The sequence below is a fragment of the Astatotilapia calliptera genome, chromosome 7 (assembly GCF_964374335.1).
Source record: "Astatotilapia calliptera chromosome 7, fAstCal68.1, whole genome shotgun sequence".
NCBI classification, from domain to species: domain Eukaryota; kingdom Metazoa; phylum Chordata; class Actinopteri; order Cichliformes; family Cichlidae; genus Astatotilapia; species Astatotilapia calliptera.
This window is the reverse complement of record NC_137428.1, coordinates 12,339,532-12,366,246: the sequence shown is the minus strand read 5'-3', so window position 1 is coordinate 12,366,246 and position 26,715 is coordinate 12,339,532. Positions and strand designations below refer to the sequence as shown.

The following is a 26,715-nucleotide window of genomic DNA, read 5'->3' as shown; positions in this document are numbered from 1 at the left end:
GCTTTGGTTTAGCTACCAGTTTTCCCAGATTATAGGTATGTTATGTCTTACACTATAACTGTGTCCTTCTGTTTACGCGGTATAGACTTTCTCTCTTTGTGTTTTAACTTTCAATTTTGGATTTTTATGTTTTCAGTATGTACATCTTCACATATGACCCAGTCAGTTGTGGGTTTTTTTTTTTTTTGTTTGTTTTAATTCAACGCCTTTAATATTTTAATTGGTAATTTTCGGATTGGTACTACTTTTTTCATCTCTAAACGTTTTAGATCAGTGATTTGCTCTGTTACCTTTGCTGATGTCCCAGTGGTCGGGGATAGTCTTGATTTATTCTCACATACTGAACACACACGTCAGACAGCCTGCACAGCTTTCAGTGCCTAAACATGGTCAACGAATCGTACGGATCCAAAGTGGGAGAAAAAGAGGAGTGCGTGGGCTCGTACTGCTGTCATGCCATCCTCTCTTGCTCTCTTGAACAGCTTCACAGAGACCCTCCTGTTCTCCTGTCACGGACCGTTGCCTGTGTCTGTCCCGAAAGCTGGGTGCAGTTCTCTTTCTGTTTAGCTCACAGACACTGAAGAAACATGGAGGCCATCAAGAAGAAAATGCAGATGCTGAAGCTGGATAAGGAGAACGCTATAGACCGGGCAGAACAGTCTGAAATAGACAAAAAAGGAGCAGAGGACAAATGCAAACAGGTAAAGGAAGGAGCTACGCTGCACCTCACAGGCAACTCGTTGAACACGTTTAAACGTTTCAACGTAAACATAATGAAGGAAAAGTTATGAAATAAATACCTTAAAATACACACAGAACTATATAAAATAATTTAGAAGAAGTGCTGAAAAGCAAAACCCGACTAAGTTGTAAATGGGCGAAAGGTCTGACGTGAAATGCACCTCCATACCAGTTGATGTTGATATCGTCCTGTTATCATTTACCCGCACCGCACATACATAATTCAATATGTAAAATGTACTGTAGCTTTTGGCTGCTAAAGTTGATTTTTATTATCACTGTTTGATGTATACTGCTGACACTTCTCATTCAGGATATTCTTTGCTTGTGGCTTTATGTTTTGGCATTTAACGTCAATGTTTGGCACTGTCCATAAAAAAACGAGTCTAAGACACTTTTTGCTCTTTTATTTCACTTTTTTTCTATTTAGTTGTGCTCCCCTTTCTTTTCTTTTACTTTTTTGAGTGATTTTGTTTTCCAGTATTGTATTTATTTTATTGAGCTCTTGTATTTCAATTTGATATAGGTTCTGTTTAATGTTTCGGCTGCTGTGACACAATAATTTTCCAAATGTAGAGATAGTTAAAGTATATCCTGTATTATCTTTATTTTCACTTGAAACTTGATATTTACATAGGTATACTTTATGTTTATTTAAAATCGGGGAAAAGTGCACAAATATTATAACCAAAATGCATTTTAAATTTCCAAAGTGAGAGTATTTCTTATATGCTAAAATTATTCCGTGATGGATACTTTTAAAGGGTCTCTGCTTATATCGGATATCACTGACAAAAGCTGCTTGTTCTGTAATTTAACCTGATCATATACAGTTCAGCTCAGTCAGTGACAAGATCAATCTCTCAGGTTTGAAAAGACGATTATATAATATGATATGCAGTTAAATGTATTTATATATAACTACAAAACTAAACATGACAAGTAACTACAAAAGCAAATACAAAATGTCTCTCTTTTTTTGTTCAAAAAAGTATAGTGAAATACTTTGATATGTTTCAGACTTTTTTTTAAATTTTTAATCTGATGATTAAGGTTTAGGAAAATCAGAAATCCAGCATCAAATTATTAGAGTATTATTTTAAATCAATACAGAAACATTCAGCTTCTGAAATGTATGTTCCTGGTTGGGACTTCTTCACAACAAGTTACTGTATGAGTGCAGTACATAGAGGCAATCAGCTTTGATAGATTTGATGGTGGCCTTTAGCTTGTCTGTGTTTTTAGCTTTTGTGTTACTCATCTCTTCCTGTTGACAATACCCCACAAATTGTTTATGAGGTTCAGGTCAGGTTGGTTGGCAGCTATTTCAGTACTATAATAACATGGACAGCAAACCATCTTGTAGGAGTTTTGGCATTGTGGACATGTGTTAATAAGGAAATCAGTATTTTCGTAATGCTTGCCAACAGATAGAAGCACAAGGTTTTCTAAAATCTCCTGGTGGACTTCTGAGTTGACTCTGGACTACAACAAAGTGGACCAATCATTACAATCGCAACTTCGCACTAGACTTTAAGACCTTGGGTTATGTGCCTCTCTACTCTCAATGCAACATTTATTTGCATCTGAAAAAGAGAACTTTGGACCATTAAGCAAAAGTCCATTTCCCCCCTCTTTATCCCAAGTTAAACGCTTCTGATGCTCTCCCAAGTTCTTGAATCAACTTTTCTTGAAAATCTTCTTGAGATTGAAGTCATACCTCTTGCTCATGACTTTTTCCTACCACACTTTTCCATACCTGACAACTTTCCATTGATATCTTTGAGACTGTTGTGCTGAAATGAACTGAATGAAATAGTTATTTTTTCTTGAGAAGGGCACATCAAATTATGGCATAAGTTAGCACAGTGTATCAGAAGTGTTTGCAGTAGTAATATTTAAGGCATAGCTTTAACACCAAACTGGAATTTAACTGTCAAGCTTCAGTGACAGAGCATTAAGGCCCATCAGTGTCCATTCTATTTCTTTCTTCTTCTTCTTCTTTTGTAGATTCAATTAAAGCAAGGAGAACAGATGATGTTTTTCTGACAGCCTGCTAGTAGCAAAGTTCCTAAAGATATACATGTAAACTGGTTCTTTGATAAGTTGTCTGTTATGTGTAGACGGAACACTTAGTCATAAGTGGCTTAAAAACAACAACAACAAAGAAAAGTCATTGAAAATGGTCATTTACAAGGACTGAACTGAAAGTGACTGAAATGCACCAAAAGCAGTCTGGCTTTCTGGAAATCAATAGCTGCAACGTTGAAGCGATATACACATCAACAATTATGATTATGAATTATGCTATCAGCCAGATTTAGATCTGACCCATCTATGTCAAAATTATGTCTAAACAATAAATATATCAATTGATTTTCATCTTAAAATTTGAAAACTGACTTATGTACCTGCAACCTGCTATAATTTCATAAGAATCAGAATACTGTTCATTTTAAATGTCTGAAAAGGAATGTTTGTTGGATAACATGATTATGTTCTCTATGTACATTGTACAAAACATTTTTAGACTACAGAATGTTTAAAACCAAAATAATATACCACACCAGTATTTAAGCACCACCACCAATATTTAAGATCCCATTCTGTGGTCCCAGTTAAGATCAACTGACACAAGATGTGAGTGGGCGTTAAGGCACCTGGGAAGGGAAAAACTGGATTATAGGTGACAGACAGTGGGTGTCACAAGCCACCACCTCTGTTCAAGGATGGTCGTTCACAGTGGACATAGATTGTTGGTGTATTGAAAACCAAACCCCAGCAATCAGACAATCCCTTATTACCAAACAATTGAGAGTGGGAAGGAAAAACTCCTTTTAAACAGAAAGAAATCTCCAGCAGAACCAAACTCAGGTTCTGCCATCTTCCATGAGCTTTTGGGGGATGAAAGAAAGGAGAAGAGAAAAATAACTATGGGAGGCAAAGAAGTACTTATTGCATAACTAAAGAATGATTCACTATCACCTAATTCATCCCTAACTATATGCTTTATCAAAAAGGAAACTCTGAAGTAATCTTAAAAGTACAGAGGTGGTTCCACAGGAGAGGGGCCTGATACCTGAATGCTCTGCTTCTTATTTCCCTTTCAGAATACACGAGTAAGCCAGTAGCTCACAAAAAATCAGTTTACTCAGTCTACATGTGATTCCACTATTTTCTATTCAAAACTGACTGCTTTTTCTAACTCTTGAACACATGAGAAAATATTCATAATTTATTGTTTTGAGAAACATCTGACAACGCAGTGAAATTCCTGTATGGCTTATAGTCTCTCTGGTGTAGTTCTATTGTGTATTTTCTCAAGATCACATAGCAATCTGTTAACATTCAACTATGCACCAGCTATCATAGAAATTATTCCCAGGGGATACCAGCTTGCTATCACCATCAGCTCTACCTAGAACCAATGAACATTTCCATTTATATTTCTACATCTAAGTAACTCACCTTTGAATTGTCACAGTTTTTAAGAGTCTGTCAAGGCCGTTGTCTTGGTTACCACTATGACAGGAACTATAGGACTGCCAAATGCTATATGTGAGTATCAGGCCTTAGATGGCTGTGAGAGGCTGTCAGAAGAGATATTTAAAGCACATTTGTACTAGGAACACTGTTGTCAGGCCACATCACTGTCATTTGCAACTGGCTTTTTATAGTCCTGAAAGCTTCTGTTGGAAAAGGGAATCTGGTTGTTAGATTCAGATTTACCGTTGGGGGTTAAGAAAAAAGTGTTTTCTTCTCTGAAGAATATGCACACAGATTTTACACCAATCATCTAACTAGATCATTAATAGAGTGTTACAAATGACACTAGATTTGTGTTGGATTTGATAGGCATCTGGGGTTGGTGGCTACTGTCACTGTTTATATGCTGTTACTGCACACAGCAACTTGGTAAAAATATATTTGAGACACTGGATAACAAAGAATTTCTTTTGTCTGTTATAAGTGAACACAGTGTTCCTTTTGGGAGCATGGATATGCTCAAAGATCCATGTCTGTTACGTTAATATCAGAATTTTATAACTAATACAACATCATCAGGAGATTGTAAAGCAACATTTCTCACATATGCCAGTTAGATTTTGAGTATTTGGATTTTTACTGAATACAGCTCATGTTATAATTTGTTGCATAATAATGAACTTAGGCCTAATCAAGTACATTTATTTGCAGAGTTGTTGCTGCCTCTACATTCTCACTGCAGGTCAAAAGAACTACATTTTCAACATTGTCAGAATATTTTAATACAAATCTATTACTGCTGGGGTTAAAAACACTAAGCTAAAATAAATAGTGAGATATTTTTTTGTAATTTTTTGATAGGTGCTTAATCATTTCAAAAATAATGAAATAATGCAAGGTTTCTTTTCATTTGTCACATTATTGTAAACTGAATGTTTTTTGGCAAATCGATTATGAGCAATTAAATAAAATAAAAATTCTTTTTTGTTTTGTTCAATTTTCCCCAATGCTTCTAAAATAAAATAATTTTGTGTTTTGTGTCTTGGTATATTTCGGCTTTAGCTTGAAGAGGAGTTGCTTGCCCTGCAAAAGAAGCTGAAAGGAGTAGAAGATGAGCTCGACAAATACTCGGAATCACTGAAGGATGCCCAGGAGAAGCTGGAGCAAGCTGAAAAAAAGGCAGCAGATGTAAGTGAGCATAAATGACAGTATTACTAGAGGGCGACATTGTCGAGATCACATTAGCTTACTGTGTCTGGTCACAGTGATGGTTGTTACCTTATGTGTACTGTCATTCTTAAATGTTCTGTCACTATTCAATCCAGTCACTTCAGGTGTTTAGCACTGGGTTGTAACTGAAATTAAGGTCATGTAGGCCATCACTAATGCTATAAAACTAGTAGCAAGTCTTAGCTTCTACTATGTCTGAAATATGCACAAGCTACTTTTACAGTAAGTCAAACTTTACATTCCATCAACTTATACATATCCAAAAATCATCACCATTTCATATGATGTAAAAGCTATTTGTGCTGAATCCTCCAAATCACTATCATCATTTGCAGTGAACTCATTTTCAGCTACTTGAGAAAAATGATTATTAGCACACTGAGGACAATTACAACTAATCTATCAAGTCTTAACAGTTTATTAGGCAAGATTTTATTTTGGGCAGCATGGTGGTGCAGTGGTTAATACTATGGTTAACTATTTGGAGCTTACCGGTGTAACAATCTTCAATATCTGTACAGGTACTTGAATTACTACTATATTTAATGAGTATATATTTAACTTTCTATTCCTACAACTATAATAGTTTTGTTGGATGTATTATGTTTGACTTATGGAACAGGATTAGTAGTGAAAATGGGGCCACAATGCCTTTTATGAGAGTCACAGTCATTTTTGTGGTCTAGTTTTCTTTAAAAGTTCTGAGTCAAAATGAGCAATGCAGGAAAGAGTGAGACCACATGCATTGGTCCTAAAAGGAGTGGAACTTTGTCTTGTCTGCAGAGTCACTGTGAGGTTTCCAAAGATGGAAAAGCATCAGAGCAATGCATTCATTTGTTTATGCTTCCTCTGCTTGTAACTGATGTTCACTCTAACATAAATACCTTTGCCTTGGGACATCAAGTTCTATTCTCAAACACATTTATCTTGTGCATATATATGTACTTTGAAAATAATTTGAAATAAATAATTTGAAAAGTTTGACTTTTTACCATCATTAGTGCCTTTACAAATTGTCCTTCTTATTGACACTGTAGCCAATTTCTTACTTACATTATCTGGAGCTGTGCAAAAAAATATGAGCAGTCATATTCCATGTTGTATTGCTGTACTGTTAGCATAAGGGTGAAAAATGAACCTAATCGAGTATACTGTTATATAAAAATATGCATTATTATAATCTATAATCTATCTAAAATCTTACTTTATTACCTATGAAGGAATATTAGAAAAATTATCTGTCCAAATAACTTGTGTCATTGCTAAGCTGTGTTCCATTTACCTCTGAGGATGAGGCTAGTGAACTCTGAGAAGCCTGGAAAAACAGGATTTATTTTGTTCCTGCAAGGTAGATGGTTCAGTAGCAAAACAAAACTGCTTATTTATTTATTTATTTATTTTAAAACCACTATGGAGCACATTCATTGGTAGAGCCTGTTCAACTCTCTATTTATAGAACATGTATATATTACCATTTTTACAGTGTTGCTAATGTTTATGTGCAAAACCTCCATCTTCAATTCTTAACTCGAAGATGGAAGCCCGAGTTGGAAATCCGAGTTAAGCGGGCGTTCCATTTGAAAAGAGTGACTTCCGACTTCACCTGGAACGCCAACTTTTATTTTGAAACAGTAACCAGAAAACTCTTGCATTGATTCCGACTTACAGTTGCCAAGGCAACGCCGTGACGCCTGCGAAAAGCTCGAAGTTGAATATTCGCAGCATGGCGACTTTGACGTCCATAGACTCTGTCAGACGGAAAATACAGACACTGCAGCAAGCGACGCATGAGGCCGAAGAACAAGCAGAGCTGCTGCGGGAAGAAGCTGACATGGAGAGGCAGGCCAGGGAAAGGGTAATACTCAGAAACACCGTCTTAAGACCGCTACACCGGAAACTGCAGTCGTCAATGAACGGCTGTTTCCCCTTTGTTTGTAAAAGAGGAAATATAACTATAAAAAATAACTGACAAATAAAAGAATTAAAGCAATTTAATGGCATTATATTCTAAAATAAAACATTAAATGAAAGTCTTGCCACTCGGTAGCCATCTTGAAACTCTTTCGGCGACTTAAAAAAAAGCTTCAAAACATTGTTGACTTTATATGCTTCTACCACCGTCTTTGCTCATTTAATGTCATTTAAAAAGTCCTGCATTTTTTTGGTCAAATATCACATCCTTGTTTCTTTTAATAGTAACCCAATTAGAAAAAACAAACAAACTGTAAGGAACATATCTTAGGACTCCGCTTAGCAATCAAAAACAACTTTTTTTTTTCTTTTACCCTCAAGATAATAGACGTGTGGATTCAGTCTAGATGTGCAAATTAATGACTACTTGGAGCCAGGAGAGAAGAACAGGGGGGGAAAAAACACAAAAAAGACAAAAAATAATTGTGTGTGTGTGTCCCCGCAGGCTGAGGCAGAAGTGGCATCCTTAAACAGACGTATCCAGTTGGTTGAGGAGGAGTTGGATAGAGCTCAGGAGAGACTGGCTACTGCTTTGCAGAAGCTGGAGGAGGCTGAGAAAGCTGCAGATGAGAGTGAGAGGTGATGAGCTTCATGTCCATCCATCTAAAATTTGAACTCTCTGTCTGTAGAGTTAAGATGCTGTTTGCTATTCTTTATGCTCCTCTTTATGAATGCTAGTGTGTTATTGAAGGTACAGTTGTTTTTGTTAAACTATTACTGTTACTCTTTTAAGCGTGGGACATGGCAAATACATCCAGCCTTTTTTATAAGGCACTTCTTCACTTTAATTTGAGTTTTCAGCTATCCAATCCTGTACTATACAACCCAGTATTGTATTTACTATGACTATCAGCATTACATTTTGAACCATGATTCAGCTCTGTCATAGTCTTTCATGACTTTAGTGTAGTTACTGTACATCTGACAGTTACTCTATCTATTCCCATGGGGACAATTGAGAGCATGGAGAGTGGCATATTTAATACAGAGACAAAAAAATTACATAGACACACACAATCTCTCTCTCTCTCTCTCTCTCTCTCTATATATATATATATATATATATATATATAAAAATATAAATTCCACTGCTGTATACACTGCTTATTCCGTCACATTTCCTGTTATTCAGAGGAATGAAAGTCATAGAGAACAGAGCAACAAAAGATGAAGAGAAAATGGAGATCCAGGAGATGCAGCTGAAGGAAGCCAAACACATCGCTGAGGAGGCTGACCGCAAATATGAAGAGGTGTTGTATTGCTGTTTTTTTCATGGTTATTGCATGATGTCCCAGTTGGAGAAAAAACAACAACAACTAATACTCTACACAAATTCTAAGTAGGTTCTCAGTAGGTTACCTTAAAAAAGAAAAATGATTATATGGCAAAAAGTTGACAAAAAGTTTTGTCAAAAGATCAAGGAACTGACCTAACAGCCCACTGTTCATTCAGTGGTGCTTTTTTCAGTAATCTTGCAAAGCTAAGGTTGGGGAAACCTGCAGTTAGCTGAGACTGAAGAAGTCACTTGGATGAGTGACGAAACGTTTCTTCCACTGAAACGCAACGTCCAGATGAACAGAGTCAACTTTTTAGGAATTCCTTACCTGGATGATTGAGCATGTATGAAGATAAAATGATTTCCAAGTTCTAATTCAGTGATCCAGTGTTTTACACAACTTGCCTTGTTCACCCATTCATACAAGCACTTCTTTCTATCTAACATGCACACACATTCTTAAATTATTGAGTACGCCAAAGGATATTTGGCATGCAGACTGGAGGGATTGAACCACCAACCTTCCAATTAGCAGATGACCTGCTCTGCCATGTGAGCTACATCTACCCCAAAGGCTTACTGACATTATATTAAACCCTATGTATTAAGAATGGGATGTTGGTTTGTATGCATTTGAAGGAAGATGAGCAAATACTTTTTTACAGCACTATAATGACTTGACTGAACATAGTGCAGACTCACAGTATATAATTGGTCAGTAATAGGGTCAACAAAGATAAATACCAGAAGTTCACATAAATACAATATTTTTACTAAGCAAAATGAGTTAACAGACTTGTTATGTTATTTGGGATGACTTAAGTGTGTGAATATCTGCAGGTTGCACGCAAACTGGTGATCCTGGAGGGTGAATTGGAGCGCTCAGAGGAGCGTGCTGAAGTAGCTGAGGCGTAAGTCAATACCTGCACTCCAAAAACACTAGCAAGTGTCACTTACATACATACATGTTGTCATGGTAGAGATCATGTGACTCCTACCATCACAAAATAATCTTGCTCATTTGTTGTTTTAAATAATATAATTCATACCCGTATGTCTAGATTAAATAGTAGTGGGATCTCTAAGTGTTGCATGTCATAAGAATTCTCTTAACAACTGCGACTAATGATCACTGCTGTTTAATCTACTTATTCTGTTTTTATCTCTGCTTAAATTGCAAAGCCATGATTTGCAATTATTTGTGAAGATTTAACTTATTTTGGAATTTTAGCTCTATAAGTGATCTAAATTACAAATATTATTGTAATTGTTTAATTTTCTTGTGATGCACGACTTGAATGCTTACTTAACAATTTCATCACAAATGCAAAGTGTTATTGTGTGCTGTCATCAAGTAGGACATAAAACTAATGACACAGAGACGTGAGGTTGTACTATGAAGCAAACGTAATGGCTGCAGGCTTATTAAGCTGGCTCTTTTTTTAACCTGGCTACATCATCATGGCAGCTTATGCTGTATACTTAAACCTCATCCAGAGGAGGTCATAGTCAGAGCTTTAAATTAATATCAGTTTAAGCACCCTGTTTTCTTAGAATAATTCAGATTTTTAACTGTGGGATTATGTAATGTACACAAACCTGTTAGATTGGGATTTTAGAGCCGTAGAGCCAGCTAATGCAAAGATAGTCCTGCCTACATAGTATACCTCTCTGGCTGTGTGTTGTTCTTTCTTTCTGTGTTTTTGTGAATGAATGCATGTTTGCACAACCACTGTCTCTTTGGCAACCACCAATCCTCCTCACCCCCAAACATTTTGGACTAACTCGTGCAGGAGAATGAGGGAGCTGGAGGAGGAGCTCAAACTAATGGACCAAAATTTCAAGTCCATGATGTGCTCAGAAGAAGAGGTACTTACTGTATGAACACCACTGAGGTCTAATTGTGACCTGCTGTCTTGTGCTCCTTTGACCTGCAGCCTCTTTACTTTTCCATCTATGTTTTCTACATTTCCCTCTTATACTGCACTTAAGTACTGCTGATATTCTACTTTTTTTCTTTAAAATTAATAAGACCAGCAAGAATCCATCCATCTATACAGTGGTACTTAAAGTATTTTTTTTTATATTTCAGAATAAAAATAAACACAATTATATAAATAACACTGAAATTGTGTTCCCTCACATCAGTGTATTGTTTGTCATCTATTAATATTTCTTTAAGGAAATTAGTCAAGTGTTTTAAAATGAAAAAATACATTTATTTTATTGAATTAAAATATTTGTTAGTAGAGACAGTAGCCTTATGGCCTTGTCACTCATTGGGTAATAAAGACAAAGCACCGAGAGACGGATGAAGACATTATTGGTATCTGTCTGTTAGTAGGTTTATAGGCACATTAAAAAGTAGATTTTTTATATTTTTAAATTTCTCTTTCTTTATTCTACGCAGTTAGGGACTTTATATACATTGCATCCATGCTTGCGACCAATTTAGATTCACCAGTTAAGCTAACGTGCATGTCTTTGAGCTGTGGAAGGAATACCTGGAAGAAACTGATCAAAGACCATGCACGCTCCCTCCAAAAACAGATTCTAACCAAGAGCCTGGCGGTTTTTGTTATAAGTCATGTAGTCTTTTATTAGTCAATGTCTGAGTTTAGTCTCTTCTGCTATTCTACCTTTCAAGTCACTACTTTCTCTTCTTTTGCTTTTCATCTTTCTTACATTGGTCAGTAAATCAGGTGACCTTGAGGAAGAGCTGAAAAATGTCACCAACAACTTGAAGTCACTGGAAGCACAGGCTGAAAAGGTACAGTAGGAGCTGAGGGGTATTTAGCCTGAAGAGTGGCCAGTCAGATTGTATATATATGAAATATAACCCGTAAAAATACTGTAAAATACCTGTAAAAATATAACCTGTAAAAAAGAGGGACCAGTCACTCGGCCTCACCTCAAACAAATCTAAAGACATCAATAGAAACCCTATATCCATTCAACAAAACGCATTTATAATTTGCTATGAGGATACAGACACATAAACAGTCCATAAATAAATGAAACTTTGTTTCAAGTTCAGCGGCATACAGCAAAATTAACTTAAATGACATGATGGAAATTGTCATGATGATAATTATTTGATTTGTGTCCATTTCCATTTTTAGTTTTAAATTTAAGGTTAAACTAAATAGGTTTCCACATTTCCAGCATCTTTTTGATTGAAACACACCACTGAAAATTAGAATCAGCTATAATTTTATCCACATGGTTAAAAGTTAGAGATAAAGCCTGGGAAAACAGATGGAAAATACTTACATAAGGTACTCAGGCCAACTGCACTCATGAAATGGAAATGTTGTTTAAACACACTTTGTGAAAGTTTGTATGTTATTTGTTTATATTTCAGTACTCTCAAAAGGAGGACAAATATGAAGAAGAAATAAAAGTTCTTACTGACAAACTGAAGGAGGTAAAGTTTTTCCAGTCTAGTTTTATTATTATTATTTTTGTTGTATACTTATGATTTATGGAGTAAGCTGATGCTTTGCTGTGGTTTGGATTCCAGGCTGAGACCCGTGCAGAGTTTGCTGAGAGGTCTGTGGCCAAGCTGGAGAAGACCATTGATGATTTAGAAGGTAGTCCACACACACCTCTTATCTCTGCCAGTACTTCCACTAACATGTCTGCTCAGTGTCCCTCAGTGAACATTAAAATCACACACAGTTTCACTTATGGGGTGTTGTAACTGAACTGGCACTTTGTTGGACAGCTGTTCTCTGCAGTTACAATTTCCTGAATAAAGCCAATGATAAGTGGAAGGACCAAATTCCTCTAATCCAGTTATGGTGTCTTTGCTTAATTTTAATTGCTTAATTTTAATACTTAGAGTTAATGCACTTGGCCGTCATTCTGCATGTTCTTACCTACAACATTTATAGTAATACAGCAACTATGAGAAATGCCACTAAGACAAAAAGCAAGAATATTTTTTATTTTATGACACCTTAATAGAAATGGACTTCATATATAGTTCTTTCCTAGTTTTAGGGACTAAAAGCCCTATTTAGGCAAACATATACAATACTTTATTGTAGAAACAATACACTTTATTTCTCAGAATTCTGAGTTTAATCTGAATTTTGGAGATGTCCCCACTGTTTTTTCTCTTTTCAGTGGCCCTACTCCTCTTTTGTAGGTTTAATAATCTTTCTTTCCCTTAATAATTTAAATCATCATTTAAAAGCTGAATATTTTATCTTTAGATGATGAGATAGCGTTTATTTGTTAGTTGCGGTTGCCCACAACCGAGATGACAGACCTTGCGGACCGTACATACAATAAACAAACATCACATTGGGGAGACAGGTCAGGCTAGGTAGCAAAAGGAAAAACAGTGAAATGTGTAACGCAAAAGGGTAATCCAGGAGAAAAAGAATACACAGATATCATCACACCCAGGTATTTACCCAGGTTGACTTTGTTTCTTGCATCTTTCACACACTTACATGTTTCAGACCAAACAAACAAATACTTTTTCATAGCACAATATGCCACAATGAAGGTAGTTAGCTAGCAAAATGACTAGTTGTAAAACTTGATGTTGCTGCTATATTAATTAATTTTTTTTCTTTTGGGCATTTTTGCCTTTATGCCATTCATGGTGGTATGCACCCACACCTAAACATTCAGATATCGGTTTGACGGTTTCCTAAGATTTCTCTTACCCTAATAGTGATAGAAAAACATATCCACACATCTTTGTGGATCTAGAAACAGATAACAGTGTGTTTGTCAATATTTGTCTTTGTACATAAACACAACAGTGAAAACATTGTTGTTGAATGATGTAGACTTTTAACATGGTGTTTTGTGGTTGTAGTTCTGATATGTGAATTCATTAATTATTTTCATAACAGTTGTTGAATGAAAATAGTTTGAACTTGGTTTGAAGTGCTTACATTGATACTTATCCTGGTGTCTGTGGTATCAAGGCTAAATTGTACCAACCAATAATTCCAGTTATTTGTTCAATTTGTATCTTTTCCTTACTAATCAAAGTCAGGGATGTTGGCATTTGCTTGACTAAGCTCAGGTTTGGCTGTCTGTTGTCTTGGTGAGCTGAAGTAACAAGCTGATGTGATGGCATTAACACTTGTGAATCGGTATGAAGATTTACAGTTTAAACTATTTTCTTTTCTTTTTCCTGTCTTCCTACCTCTATCCGATCTCTGTCTCTCTATGTGATTAATTGTTTCCGTGTCTCAATGTCCTCCTTTAGATGAAGTATATGCTCAGAAGCTGAAGGGCAAGGCTCTCAGTGAGGAGCTGGACCTGGCCCTCAACGATATGACTACACTGTAGAAGTTGTCTTACTTCTTCGCTGCCCCTCTTTCCTGTCTGAACTCTACTGCCTGTTTGCTGTTCTTTTTCTCCACTCCACAGTGCTACTGTGTGGTAAAAGAGTAAGCTATTTCACAGGACTGGTCTTTTTTAAAGAAGAAGGTTGAGCTACTATGTTGCTGTCTTCTCTTTAGCAAAATATTAGTTAAGCAATTCTGTTTTGTCTTTCCCCTGTAATAAAGCTGTCTTCACTTCACAACTTTCTCTCAGTTTTCCTTGTCACTCTCGTAATTCGTCAGTTTGTCAGTTCGTAATTGTGTGTGTATTTTACCCAGTCATGGGATGGCCACATCAGTGAATTCCTAGTGCTTCTCCTAAGCACTAAATGGGGATGGTTCCATCAGGAAGGGCATACATCATAAAACCTTGGCCAAATCAAATATGTGGATCATCAGTCCTCATTAACACTGACTGCTTCCTCTGCACTTGGCCAACGGTTTGCTGGTGGAATTTGTAAATGCTAAATGTAATGTGATTGATAGAACTTTTCTACTCTCCCGGAGCATTCGAAGTGCTTTAAACAACACAAATTCAAATTCAAATTTTATTTGTCACACACACACAACCATACACAGTATGACATGGGGGTGAAATGCTTGTAGCTGTACAATGCCCGACCATTAAATGACAGAAGAAAAGTTTTACAATATTTACAATTTACTACAAAAATTTACAAATTAACTTAGGAATTTACAGTAAAGAATGTGCAAATAGCAGAAGAGATTATAAAGATAAGGATTATAAATTATAGGAATTATAGGATTATAGGAAATGTGTGGTGGTGCGTGTGGTGACGTGTGTGAGAGTCCAGTCTTATAGTGACGTGTTTGGGAGAGTCCAGTCCTACACCTGGTTCAGGCCCCGAATAGCCTGGGGGAAGAAGCTCCTCTTCATTCTCTCTGTTTTGGCCTTAAGGGAGCGGAAGCGCTTCCCAGACCTCAACAGTGAGAAGAGTCCATTGTTGGGATGGGAGAGGTCCATCATAATCTTCCTAGCTTTGGACTTGCACCGCTTGGTGTAGATGGACAGCAGGTCAGGGAGCTCTGATTGAATGATGCGTTCACATTCGTTCACACGCCACATTCACCCAAGCACTTTCTGTTTTCTATGCTTTCAAGTGCTTTCTATGGATGGGGCATTTCTATCAATGGATGCATCTGTATCTTGCCCAAGAATATTTGGCATGCAGGCTGGGAGAGCCAGAGTTCAAACCACCAACCTTCAGATCAGCAGATGACCTGCTTTACCCCCTGAGCTACAGCCACCCCTGTAATGAGAAGAAGAAGAGAGGGGAAAAGCATGTTAGGAAGCAGTGAGAAAGAAAGAAAGGCAGGAGTATGTGAGCTGGCTGATATGATGGAGAAAAGGAAGTTATGATGTGACAGGATGTGTAAAGAACCTGTTCACAGTTGTCCAATTCGTCTGCCTGCCTGCCCTATCAGTCCTGCTTATCGTTTCTTGCACTCTTGCTATGATCAACTGATTTCAGTTTGTGTGTCAGAGGAAAATAGTGATGTAGTTTACAGCATATGGACTGTTTTTTATAGAAGAAAGGATGGGAATACAATTGTAAAGTGGAGACTGCTCAGGGACAAAAACTTGTACTGTTAACACAAGTTTGGCTCTTTGCAAGCACCTTCACAAACAGCATGCTAAGGCTAAGCTGGCCAAGAAACCAGAGTGACATTGAAGTTGAGTAAATGCTGAACCCAGAGTAACATGAAAGTAATGAGTAGTATATCATGTCTTTCTCCTGGGTGTAATTAAGCAAGGTACTGCATTACTTTTAAGAAAAGTGTTCTGTGTAATATGCGTAATAACTTTTTTAGCAATACTGATCACAACAGGGGAAATACCTCCAACATGCACAAATATTTGATCACGCAGCATATAATTAATTTGTATGGATGTAATGTCTTTGATATGCTGCTTAGAGATGGTGGTGACTCTCAAAGTGGAGCCAGTGAGCCGAGAGGCTGGATTATAGATGGCAGACAGTTGGTGTTGTAAGCCACCACCTCTGTTCAAAGACTGCCATTCACAGTGGACAAAGATGGCTTCTTTCACTCCTCTTTCAAACAATCTGTCTTCTCAGTCCAAGGTGGCTCTTCTATATTGTGCCTCTCCAATGTAGAGGTCTGAGCATTCCTCGCTGCACTGTACAGCATACAGGGTTTATCAGAGAAACTCAGGAGAGTCTTCTCCAAGCATAACATCCCAGTGTCCTTCAGACCCAGGCATACACTCCGACAAAAACTGGTTCATCCCAAAGACAAAACTCCCAAACCGGTTCCATTTGTGTTTCTGATTCTCCCTAGTTGGTGTCTGACATTCTTTTCTGTGCATCTTTGCTGATTTGATGAAAGCCCAATTAGGATAACCACATGTGTTTTAAGAGCTTTCTTTATATGTGTGTGTTCTTCTTTTTCCCTTCTGGCTTAGATAGAACGTTTTCTGCCCGGTGTTGTAGGGTATTGATTGCTCCATTACTCCATCGATAATGGAATTGGAATTAGAGCAGGGCGATATGACCAAAAATATTTATCACGATATACATTTGAAAATTTGCGATAACAATATAACTGACGATATAATTGACACTAGACAAAATACTTTACAACTCCACAACTTTATTAGTGGAAAACCCCCCCAATGTATTTTCACTTAAACAAGCAGCTGTTTTTTATGTGGATTAAAGCTATATAAAAATGTAACAGTGCAAATGCAAATTCCTTGCTGACAGTTTAACCAAAAGGCATTTCCAGTGGAAATTGGCCAACATATCCTCAGCATAACCATGTATAATATCCACAAAACTTAAAAAGAGGTTATACACACAATACGGTAATATTATGTTGAAGCACAGTACGTATCATTCCGCGAGCCTCCTGCCTACGATAGCCGTAATGCTCCGACAATCCATCAAGCGGTGCGAGTTTGTAGCTTATTAAAGTCGTACTAAAACATTTGACAGATTTTCGAGCGCCGTGTACCACATAAAATCGTTTCCAGGTCAGTAAACACAACCAGAATTCATACATAAGGCACACGGGATTATAAGGGGCACTGTCGATTTTCAGAAAAATCAAAGGATTGATTTTAAGTGTGCCGTATTTTCCAAAAAACACAGTAATAACGACGGCCCACTAGCATACTCTACCAAAAATAGTGCTTTGTTGTGTATCTGACGGACGAAAGCTAAACCAGTTCCACACCACTGAAGTTGCAGCATTTTTACAAACCAATTCTGGTTCATCCGTTTCATTCAACGATCCGCTTTCGCCCTTCTCATTCTCCATCGCTGCCATGCTTTTTCCGCCATGTGCCGCCATCAATCAGTATTGGATTACAGTGGTCTTTGAGCTTTAAGGTGGCATGGCATTAAAAGCGGGTGTGATTCTGTTGTGGAAATCACTGAATTGCACTAAGAAATACTTCCAGAAATCACTGCCTGTGAACACAGTTCACTGTACCATCAGATGTATGTTAAAACTCTACCATGCAAAGAAACTTCATCATCTTCTGTGCACCAAAGGCCATTTAAAATGGACTGAGGTAAAGTGGAAAAGTGTTCTATAGTCAGACATATCAAATTTGTGAATTCTTTTTTGGAAAACATGGACGCTGTGTCCTCTAGACTAAAGAAAAGGGACCATCTGACTTGTTATCATGGCTCAATTCAAACATACATTTCTGACTGTATCAGGGTATTATTGTTGTCTATGGAACTGGCAGCGGTACATCTGAAAATGCACCATCACTGTTGTATCTATCGTACAATATTGTATACAGCATAAATACAGAGTTTAGCCCACCATGTGGTCCCATCCAAACAATGTCGTTTTTAGGGACGGCCTTGCATATTTTAGCAAGAGAATGCTAAACCAGTGCAATACTACATCTATTACAAAAGCATAGCGTTGTAGTCGAAAAGTCTGGGTGCTGAACTGGCCTACCTGCACTTCAGAAACTTCATCAATAATTATAATGAGTTTTTCCTTCCCACTGTTGCCAAGTGCTTGCTCATGGGAGGTCATATGATTGTTGGGGTTTTGTGTATGATTGTAGGGTCTTTAACAGCATATAGAGATTGTTGTTGTGATTTGGCACTATATAAATAAACTGAATTAAATTAAATGCTTTTTTAAGCCAGAAAGGAAAGCTGAAAATCGAGACTGTGTAAGTTAATAAAGCTTTGGTAATGATCAAGAATATTGCATCCATCCATCTTCCGCTTATCTAGGCCGGTTCATGGGGGCTCCCTCTCCCCGGCGACCACCTCCAGCTTATCCGGGGGAACACCAAGGAGTTCCTAGGCCAGCCGAGAGGTATAATCTCTCCAGTGTGTCCTGGGGCTGCCCCAGGGCCTCCTCCCGGTGGGACATGCCCAGAACACCTCACCCAGGAGGCATCCTTATCAGATGCCCGAACCACCTCAACTGGCTCCTTTCAATGTGGAGGAGCAGCAGCTTTACTCTGAGCCATCTTCTGAATTGCTCTTTGTCTGGTCAGGGACCAGACAAAGAGCCATGAGAGTCCCTACCAGGGGGTAAAAGCCCCCAGACAACATACAGTGGCTTGCAAAAGTATTTGGCCCCCTTGAACTTTTCCACATTTTGTCACATTACAGCCACAAACATGAATCAATTTTATTGGAATTCCATGTGAAAGACCAATACAAAGTAGTGTACATGAGAAGTGTAACGAAAATCATACATGATTCCAAACATTTTTTACAAATAAATAACTGCAAAGTGGGGTGTGTGCGTTAGGCACTGTTGGGACTAACGCATTATTAAGTAACGCGTTACAGTAACTACGTTATTATTGTGGTAACGAGCACGGTAACTAGTTATTATGCCAAAATCAGGAACGCGTTACTCGTTACTGGGATTTAGATAGGGTCGTTACTCGTTACTTCGTGTGGTGGCTATCGCGGAGCTTCCACAGATTCAGTAACATTAGCAAGTGTTGGAGGCCAGCAGGTGGAGGATGGAAAGGGACGCAGAAGGAAAAGAGACCTGAGGCGGCCGCTGGTCCAAGTGTGAACTGAACTTCAGGTAAGAAGTTATGACCTGCAGTCTCTCTGGGTCAGATATAAACCAAGTTTAGGTGGAGTTTATTTTCGTTATTCTGACTTTTTCCGTACTGCGTGCTAGCTAGCATGACGGAGTTTCTATACAGCTGGGTGGTGCTATGAAGTTAATGATGTTGAACTTTATTTTGTTCATAAGTTATTAGAGTTGCCAACCGTCCCGTCTGGTATTCAGAGAAAATATTACGCGTTTCTTATTGAGGTGAAAAGAAACAGTTTGTCCCGTAATTCAGTTACAATGGAAAAGGCACAAAGCTGCAGTTATTCTGTCTTTACGCTGCACAGCTGCCTCTTCTCCTCTCATTCTCCCCCCTCCCTCTCCCGTTTCTACTTCAATCATGAAACTGATCAATGATCAGCTGATCGGCTCTCTTGTTTGTTTATCGCTCACTTTGCGCCGAAAGAGGAAACCAGCGGATGTCGCGCTAAACAACAGCAGCACATTTAAGCTTGATCAGCTGTTGTTAGAATTTATTTAATATTAATTTCTAGTATCAGCTGATGTTTGCTGGAGCCACAGCTGTAAAGCTGCTGGTCATGATGTCGGTTTGGTTATCTGGTGAGAGGGAAACATGAAGATGAAACCAGGAGATGTCCTTACTCAAATCAAATCAAATCAAATCACTTTTTATTGTCACATCACATGTGCAGGCACACTGGCACAGCACATGCGAGTGAAATTCTTGTGTGCAAGCCCCACAAGCAACAGAGATGTGCAAACACAACAACACAAACGAGCAAAATACAAGAATGGCCAACCTGAAACTAATAAATATATGTACAATATATAATAGTGTATGCATTTCTGGATGTGTATACTAAATATTTTCCTACGTGTGTGTGTGTGTGTGTGTGTGTGTGTGTGTGTGTGTGTGTGTGTGTGTGTGTGTGTGTGTGTATACACATTTTTACAAATTAAATAGTAAAAAAATAAAATAAAATAATAATAATAATAAAATATATAAAATATACAGAGTTGAATATGTGCAAAACAAGTGGCATTTATATACAGTGTGGAGTGCATAATGTTGAAACTGGATCATCAGAGCTGTGATGGAGAAACAGGTTTACCTTTTAGATGACATGAATGAGTTGAAGGGAAGTTATGAACAGTTTCTGAGAGACAAATAACCCCAGGATCCTTTTTTAGGTAGCTGACAGCTGGTAACTGTGCAGGTGCAGATCTAGCAAAGTGTTGCCAGGTGGGCCAGGTAGGGCATTAACAGGGAGAGGTGGGCACAAGGAAATACTTTTCTTTCTTATTCTCATTTAAAATGTCTCGCTTTTAAAAAATAATTATCTGAATCTTACAACAAACGATTGATAGATTGATACATATATACCATCAAAACAGTGTACATCACTGTCACAACAGCGTTTGTTTTCATTCAAAGGCTTTAAGATTTTTCCTATAATGGTGGTCAAAGATATGACACTAGTCAAAGTGCCCGGGCTGATTTTCTGTCCCAGTCCAGCCCTGTATGCAGCTCATCTGCAGTCTGGTGTTGCCTACATCTTCCTATTCAGAAGGCAGAATTTCCGAGTTCTGAGTACAATCAAAAGCACCACGACTGCAGTTTTTGTGTTGGATGTAAAAGGCGCACATGACTCTGTGACGTAGGCTAGAATCATGGCAACAGTCAATGACGGTCCAGGCGTGGGATTTCTCTCGTGGAAATATGCACATTATCTTTTCCTTTCTACTGGTAGGTGGCACAGTGCACTTGTGGCAAGTAAGCAAGCTAAAAGACTGGCAAAGTTATGGAAGCAACACATTAACAAGAGAATTCTGAGTAAAACCAAAGTTACTTTCCCTAGTAACTAGTTACTTTGAAAGTAACGAGTAACTTGAAGTAACTGAGTTACTTTTGAGAGAAGTAACTAGTAATGTAACTAAGTTACTATTTTAAAGTAACTTACCCAACACTGGCGTTAGGGCTGGGCGATATGACCCAAAATTCATATCTTGATATTTTTTTAGCTGGATGGCGATATAAGATATATATCTCGATAATTTTTTTAAGCCATAAAGTAAGAGCAAAAAGAGAGTTCTTAGTTAAAGCTGTTTCCCAGATGTCACACAGGCACTTTTATTAACATACAGCATAGATGTACATGAAAGAATTACTCAAAAATAAATTATGAGCATTTATTAATTAATATGCTCCATAAATAAACTAAAGCAATGTTGTTTTTGTGCATAACAAAAAGCTCACAATTGTGCAGTCAAAATGTAAACTAAAAGATGCTGAGCATAATAACAAAGAGACAGATTTCACAGCTGCTCTATTCCCAAGTTCTACCGCGTGACTGACAGCCTGGAGTTTGAAATCCGCTTCGTAACCATGACTCTGAACAGGTGCCATTTATGGTCCTTATACACACACAGTACGGTAATATTACGTTGAAACACAGTACGTATTACTCCGCGAGGCTCCTCGGTAGCCGTAATGCTCCGACAAGTCATCAAGCAGTGCAGCTCCGTAGCTTACTAAAGTCGTACTCAAACATTTTTTTGACAGATTGCTGAGCGCCGTGTACCACATAAAATCGGTTCGCGGTCATCAAGCACAACCAGAATTCATACATAAGGCGCGCTGTCAACTTTTGAAAAAATGAAAGGATTTTGGGCTGCATGGCGTTAGCGTGGTTAGGTCGTTAACACGTTGATGCGCAGTAACTCGTTAACGGAGATTTGCCGTGTCCATCTTGTCGCTGCCTGCAGGTGAAGCGATGGGGGAGGAGGGGGAGTTGTGTTCAGTGAAGGAGAGAGGCGAGGCAGAGTAACGTTGCGTAGAGACAAAAGTGGACGAAAGAGAGGCAAACTTGCGGCTCCACAAGTATAATTATAACATAACATAGACTATATCGATATAAAGGATATTGTCACATCTTATATCTCGTATAAAAATGTATCGATATTTTTAAAAAACTCGATATATTGCCCAGCCCTAGTGTGCGTAACTACTCAGCCCCCTTAGTCAATACTTTGTAGAACCACCTTTTGCTGCAATTACAGCTGCCAGTCTTTTAGGGTCTGTCTCTACCAGCTTTGCACATCTAGAGACTGAAATCTTTGCCCATTTTTCTTTGCAAAACAGCTCCAGCTCAGTCAGATTAGATGGACAGCGTTTGTGAACAGCAGTTTTCAGATCTTGCCACAGATTCTCGATTGGATTTAGATCTGGACTTTGACTGGGCCGTTCTAACACATGGATATGTTTTGTTTTAAATTCGATTGTTGCCCTGGCTTTATGTTTAGGGTCGTTGTCCTGCTGGAAGGTGAACCTCCGCCCCAGTCTCAAGTCTTTTGTAGACTCCAAGAGGTTTTCTTCCAAGATTGCCCTGTATTTGGCTCCATCTATTTTCCCCATCAAGTCTGACCAGCTTCCCTGTCCCTGCTGAAGAGAAGCACCCCCAGAGCATGATGCTGCCACACCATATTTGACAGTGGGGATGGTGTGTTCAGAGTGATGTGCAGTGTTAGTTTTCCGCCACACATAGCGTTTTGCATTTTGGCCAAAAAGTTCCATTTTGACCAGAGCACTTTCTTCCACATGTTTGCTGTGTCCCCCACATGGCTTGTGGCAAACTGCAAATGGGACTTCTTATGGTTTTCTGTTTTCTGGCTTTCTTCTTGCCACTCTTCCATAAAGGCCAACTTTGTGCAGTGCACGACTAATAGTTGTCCTATGGACAGATTCCCCCACCTGAGCTGTAGATCTCTGCAGCTCGTCCAGAGTCACCATGGGCCTCTTGGCTGCATTTCTAATCAGCGCTCTCCTTGTTCGGCCTATGAGTTTAGGTGGACGGCCTTGTCTTGGTAGGTTTACAGTTGTGCCATACTCCTTCCATTTCTGAATGATCGCTTGAACAGTGCTCCATGGGATGTTCAAGGCTTGGGAAATCTTTTTGTAGCCTAAGCCTGCTTTAAATTTCTCAATAACTTTATCCCTGACCTGTCTGGGTGTGTTCTTTGGACTTCATGGTTTTGTTGCTCCCAATTTTCTCTTAGATAACCTCTGAGGCCGTCTGTGATGGCTGCACTTACAGCCACACAGTGGTAATACCCACCATGTTAGTGTAGAGGCTTATAAGTAACATTGCATTCACATTTCTTTCTTTAAATATAGGAATTAATTTACAGTAGGGCTGCTCAATTAATCGAATTTTAATCACGATTACGATCTGGGCTTTCAACGATCATTAAAAATGACTGAGCCGATTATTAGCCCCTCCCTAATTTATCCGCGACACCTTAAAGGCCGGTCCGTGAAAATATTGTCGGGCATAAACTGGTCCGTGGCGCAAAAAAGGTTGGAGACCGCTGATTAAGAGGACCCGAGGGAAGCTCGGAAAGCTAAGCAGAAGTTATTTGGAGAGTGACTGCCGTTGGTTGAAAAGAGAGTTTAAAAAAAAACAAACTTCAGTGGTGTTGCACACTATTTTATATTATTTTTTTAAAGTCATTGTTAACCCTTTAAAGCCGGTCAGAGCAGCACGCTCCGTTTTGCGTAACTATTTTTAAATCCCTGTAGAATCTGAACCGTGTAAGCTAGCGCAATAATTTGTTTTGCATATGAAACCGGAGGAGTTGTACTTACATCTGATGCCATCAGCTTGTCCTCGGTCACGGTTTCGTTCCACATATAGCTTTGCAAAAATTGCATAAAAAGCGCTTGCAGGAACAAAAACATAATATTCCAGAAACACGCTTTGCCGATCCGATCAGCTGTTCGTAACACTTCCCACAGTGAAATGATGCACATGCTGTTTTCTTTGCAAATTTGCATCATAGGATTGTTTTTTCATTTTTCCTGCAGTATATAAAAATTGGTGTATCTCCAAAATAAAACTATGAAGACACTCAAAATAAATTTCCTGTGGTGGGAAACTATTTTTTGCAACTTTATTGTATTTAAAGTTTTGAGGGATAAGCCTCTTAAATTTCTCCAAGTAGAAATATATGTAAACAAAACAAAAGCGATTTTCAATTTTTTTTGTAGTTTATTGCACTTTTTTGCAATTTATGTAATTACTATGCACTTAATGCATACATATTATTAAAATATGGGCTATAACAGTTGTATTGATGTATAGCAACTTGAAATGCTCCCACAAATGGCACTACAGCATGTAAAAAAAAAAAAAAAAAGCTCTGGTGGACTTGGTTCTATAGTAGGTCTTAAAGGGTTAAATAAATATCGTCAAATAATCGTGATCTCAATTTCAGTGAAAATAATCGTGATTATCATTTTTGCCATAATCGAGCAGCCCTAATTTACAGGACAATAAATAACTGGTTTTGGTTTAGAGTTAATTCACATATCCACATAACACTGCATTCTAAAATAAGTGCGCACATTTTAGTTTACACTGTTATGTATGATTCATTTTTTGTTTTCTGAGTTACCTTAGTTGCAGCTGTTCCAGTCCCTTGATTAAGGAGCCAAGAGGTGGAAAAGGGGCGGAGCGAGCTTTAAAGGAAGAATACAAATTGGTTCACGCCATAACTCAGGACCATGGGGGGGAATTGGAGTTCATTATGTTTGGTTTGTTAGGTTTTGTGTGTTTTACCCCTTCTCCTGTTTTTGTGGGCTGATCAGCCACTATTAAAGTTTTCCCTTTGTCTCATTAAGTTAGGTCAGTTTGTTTGAGTTATCAGTTGTGTTGTCAACTTTGAGTAGAGTTTTGTTATTTTGACCTCTTTTATGGGCCCAAGATTTTGAGTCTTTTTTGCATGAGTTAACCAATTATGTTTTTTGGGTTAAATAAAAAAAAAAATTTTTTGGACTTTAACCTGTGCCTAAGTTTCCTTCACTGCTCGGTCCATCACACCGTCACAGAGCAGCTGTATTTGTACTGACATTAGATTACACACAGGTGCACTCTATTTAGTCATTAGCACTCATCAGGCAATGTCTATGGGCAACTGACTGCACTCATACCAAAGGGGGCTGAATAATTACGCATACCCCACTTTGCAGTTATTTATTTGTAAAAAAATGTTTGGACTCATGTATGATTTTCGTTCCACTTCTCACGTGTACACCACTTTGTGTTGGTCTTTCACGTGGAATTCTAATAAAATTGATTCATGTTTGTGGCTGTAATGTGACAAAATGTGGGGAAAGTTCAAGGGGGCCGAATACTTTTGCAAGCCACTGTAGTCCCTGGGACACACAAACCCCTCCACCATGATAAGGTAGAGAATTGCAGAGGGGAAGAATATTGAAGTCATTCAAAAAGGAGACAATACAAAGCAATTCTAGCCGTCTTTTTCATTAAATTAGTGTGTTATTTCAATGTGTGTAGGACTACTTTAGTCCTATTTTTGCATGTACTGAGTTGCTTCTAAGAATCTATATTTCATATTGAACAATCTGTATTTCATACCGTAGCCTACTGTATATAACCTGTAGGCTGTACAGCAGGCTTTATTTTACTATAGTAGGCTATAAATTAAAACATTTATTTATCAGGAGCATTTCCTTTCATTTCATTTGATCCTTGAACACCTGTTTGACTCAACTATTCTATTGTAAAACTCACACTGGCTGTAGCTCAGGTGGCAGAGCGGATCAGCCACTAACCAGAAGGTCGGTGGTTTGATCCCAGGCTGCTCCAGTCTGCATGCCAAATATCCTTGGGCAAGATACTAACCCCATGTTGCTCTCCGATGCATCCATCGGAGTGTGTATGAATGTTAGATACTTAGCACTTAAGCTTAGAAGTGCTTGTGTGATTATACAAGTAATTCATTCACCCAAAGTGCTTTGAGTGCTCAGACAGAGTAGAAAAGCGCTATATAAGAACCAGTCCATTTACCTTTTACACAAAGACTATGCATAACAACTTTGCATTTGAGAGCAATTCGATTTTTTAGATATTCATCATAGACAGAACATTAACTTGGAAGGTAACTTGTGTCTTTGTTTCCAACTCTAGAGAAACTGGCCCACGCCAAAGAAGAAAATCTGGACATGCACCAGGTATTGGACCAAACCCTTTTGGAACTCAACAATCTATAGTGACCTTTACAGATATCAGTGAACGACAGCCTGAATGAAAGCAGGAGGAAAAACCAGATTCATCTTTCATAATACTCCCAGGCTGCATCTCTAAAATAAATAAAGGAAATATGAGGGTTTGCTATTCACATAATTCTAAAAGCAGGAGCAAGAAAAACACCTTTTGCAGTGAATGTGAAACTTCAAAATATCTTAGATATTGTCAAAACTTCAATCATTATTAAACTGAAATTAAACTAGAACATCAATCATGGAAACGGCTATATTAAAAAACAGACATTTATGTATCACAAGACATACAGTATGTGCATTGTCACCGTTATTAAAGGATAGTAAGATTAAAATTGTTTTAAAAAGAAACCCAGCTATGTGATAAAAGAAGGTTTTAAGTATTTTTACTTTTATTTCTTGCCATGGATGACATTTTAGGTTTCACCTCTTCATTTTGCCGTTGTTACTTTTCATGCTTTGTTCTTTATATGGAGATATGAATACTGATCCCTCAATAAAAGCCAATATTATAGACA

The 26,715-nt window shown here is 38.0% G+C and overlaps 1 protein-coding gene across 2 annotated transcripts; it reads left to right on the top strand.

Annotated features, from left to right (window-relative positions):
• The first annotated feature begins 374 nt into the window (after positions 1-374).
• On the top strand, positions 375-26,715 carry tpm2 (tropomyosin 2 (beta)). 2 transcript variants are annotated; one of them, XM_026172845.2, is made up of 9 exons: positions 375-701; positions 5,290-5,415; positions 7,874-8,007; positions 8,561-8,678; positions 9,545-9,615; positions 11,399-11,474; positions 12,069-12,131; positions 12,228-12,297; positions 13,941-14,258. In XM_026172845.2, exons 1-9 carry the CDS (start codon positions 588-590, stop codon positions 14,021-14,023), a joined length of 855 nt encoding a protein of 284 aa, XP_026028630.1. In that variant the 5' UTR covers positions 375-587; the 3' UTR covers positions 14,024-14,258. The 2 variants fall into 2 exon arrangements, with proteins under 2 accessions (XP_026028630.1, XP_026028631.1); XM_026172846.2 differs by lacking the exon at positions 13,941-14,258 and adding an exon at positions 26,106-26,715 and having other exon boundaries at positions 401-701.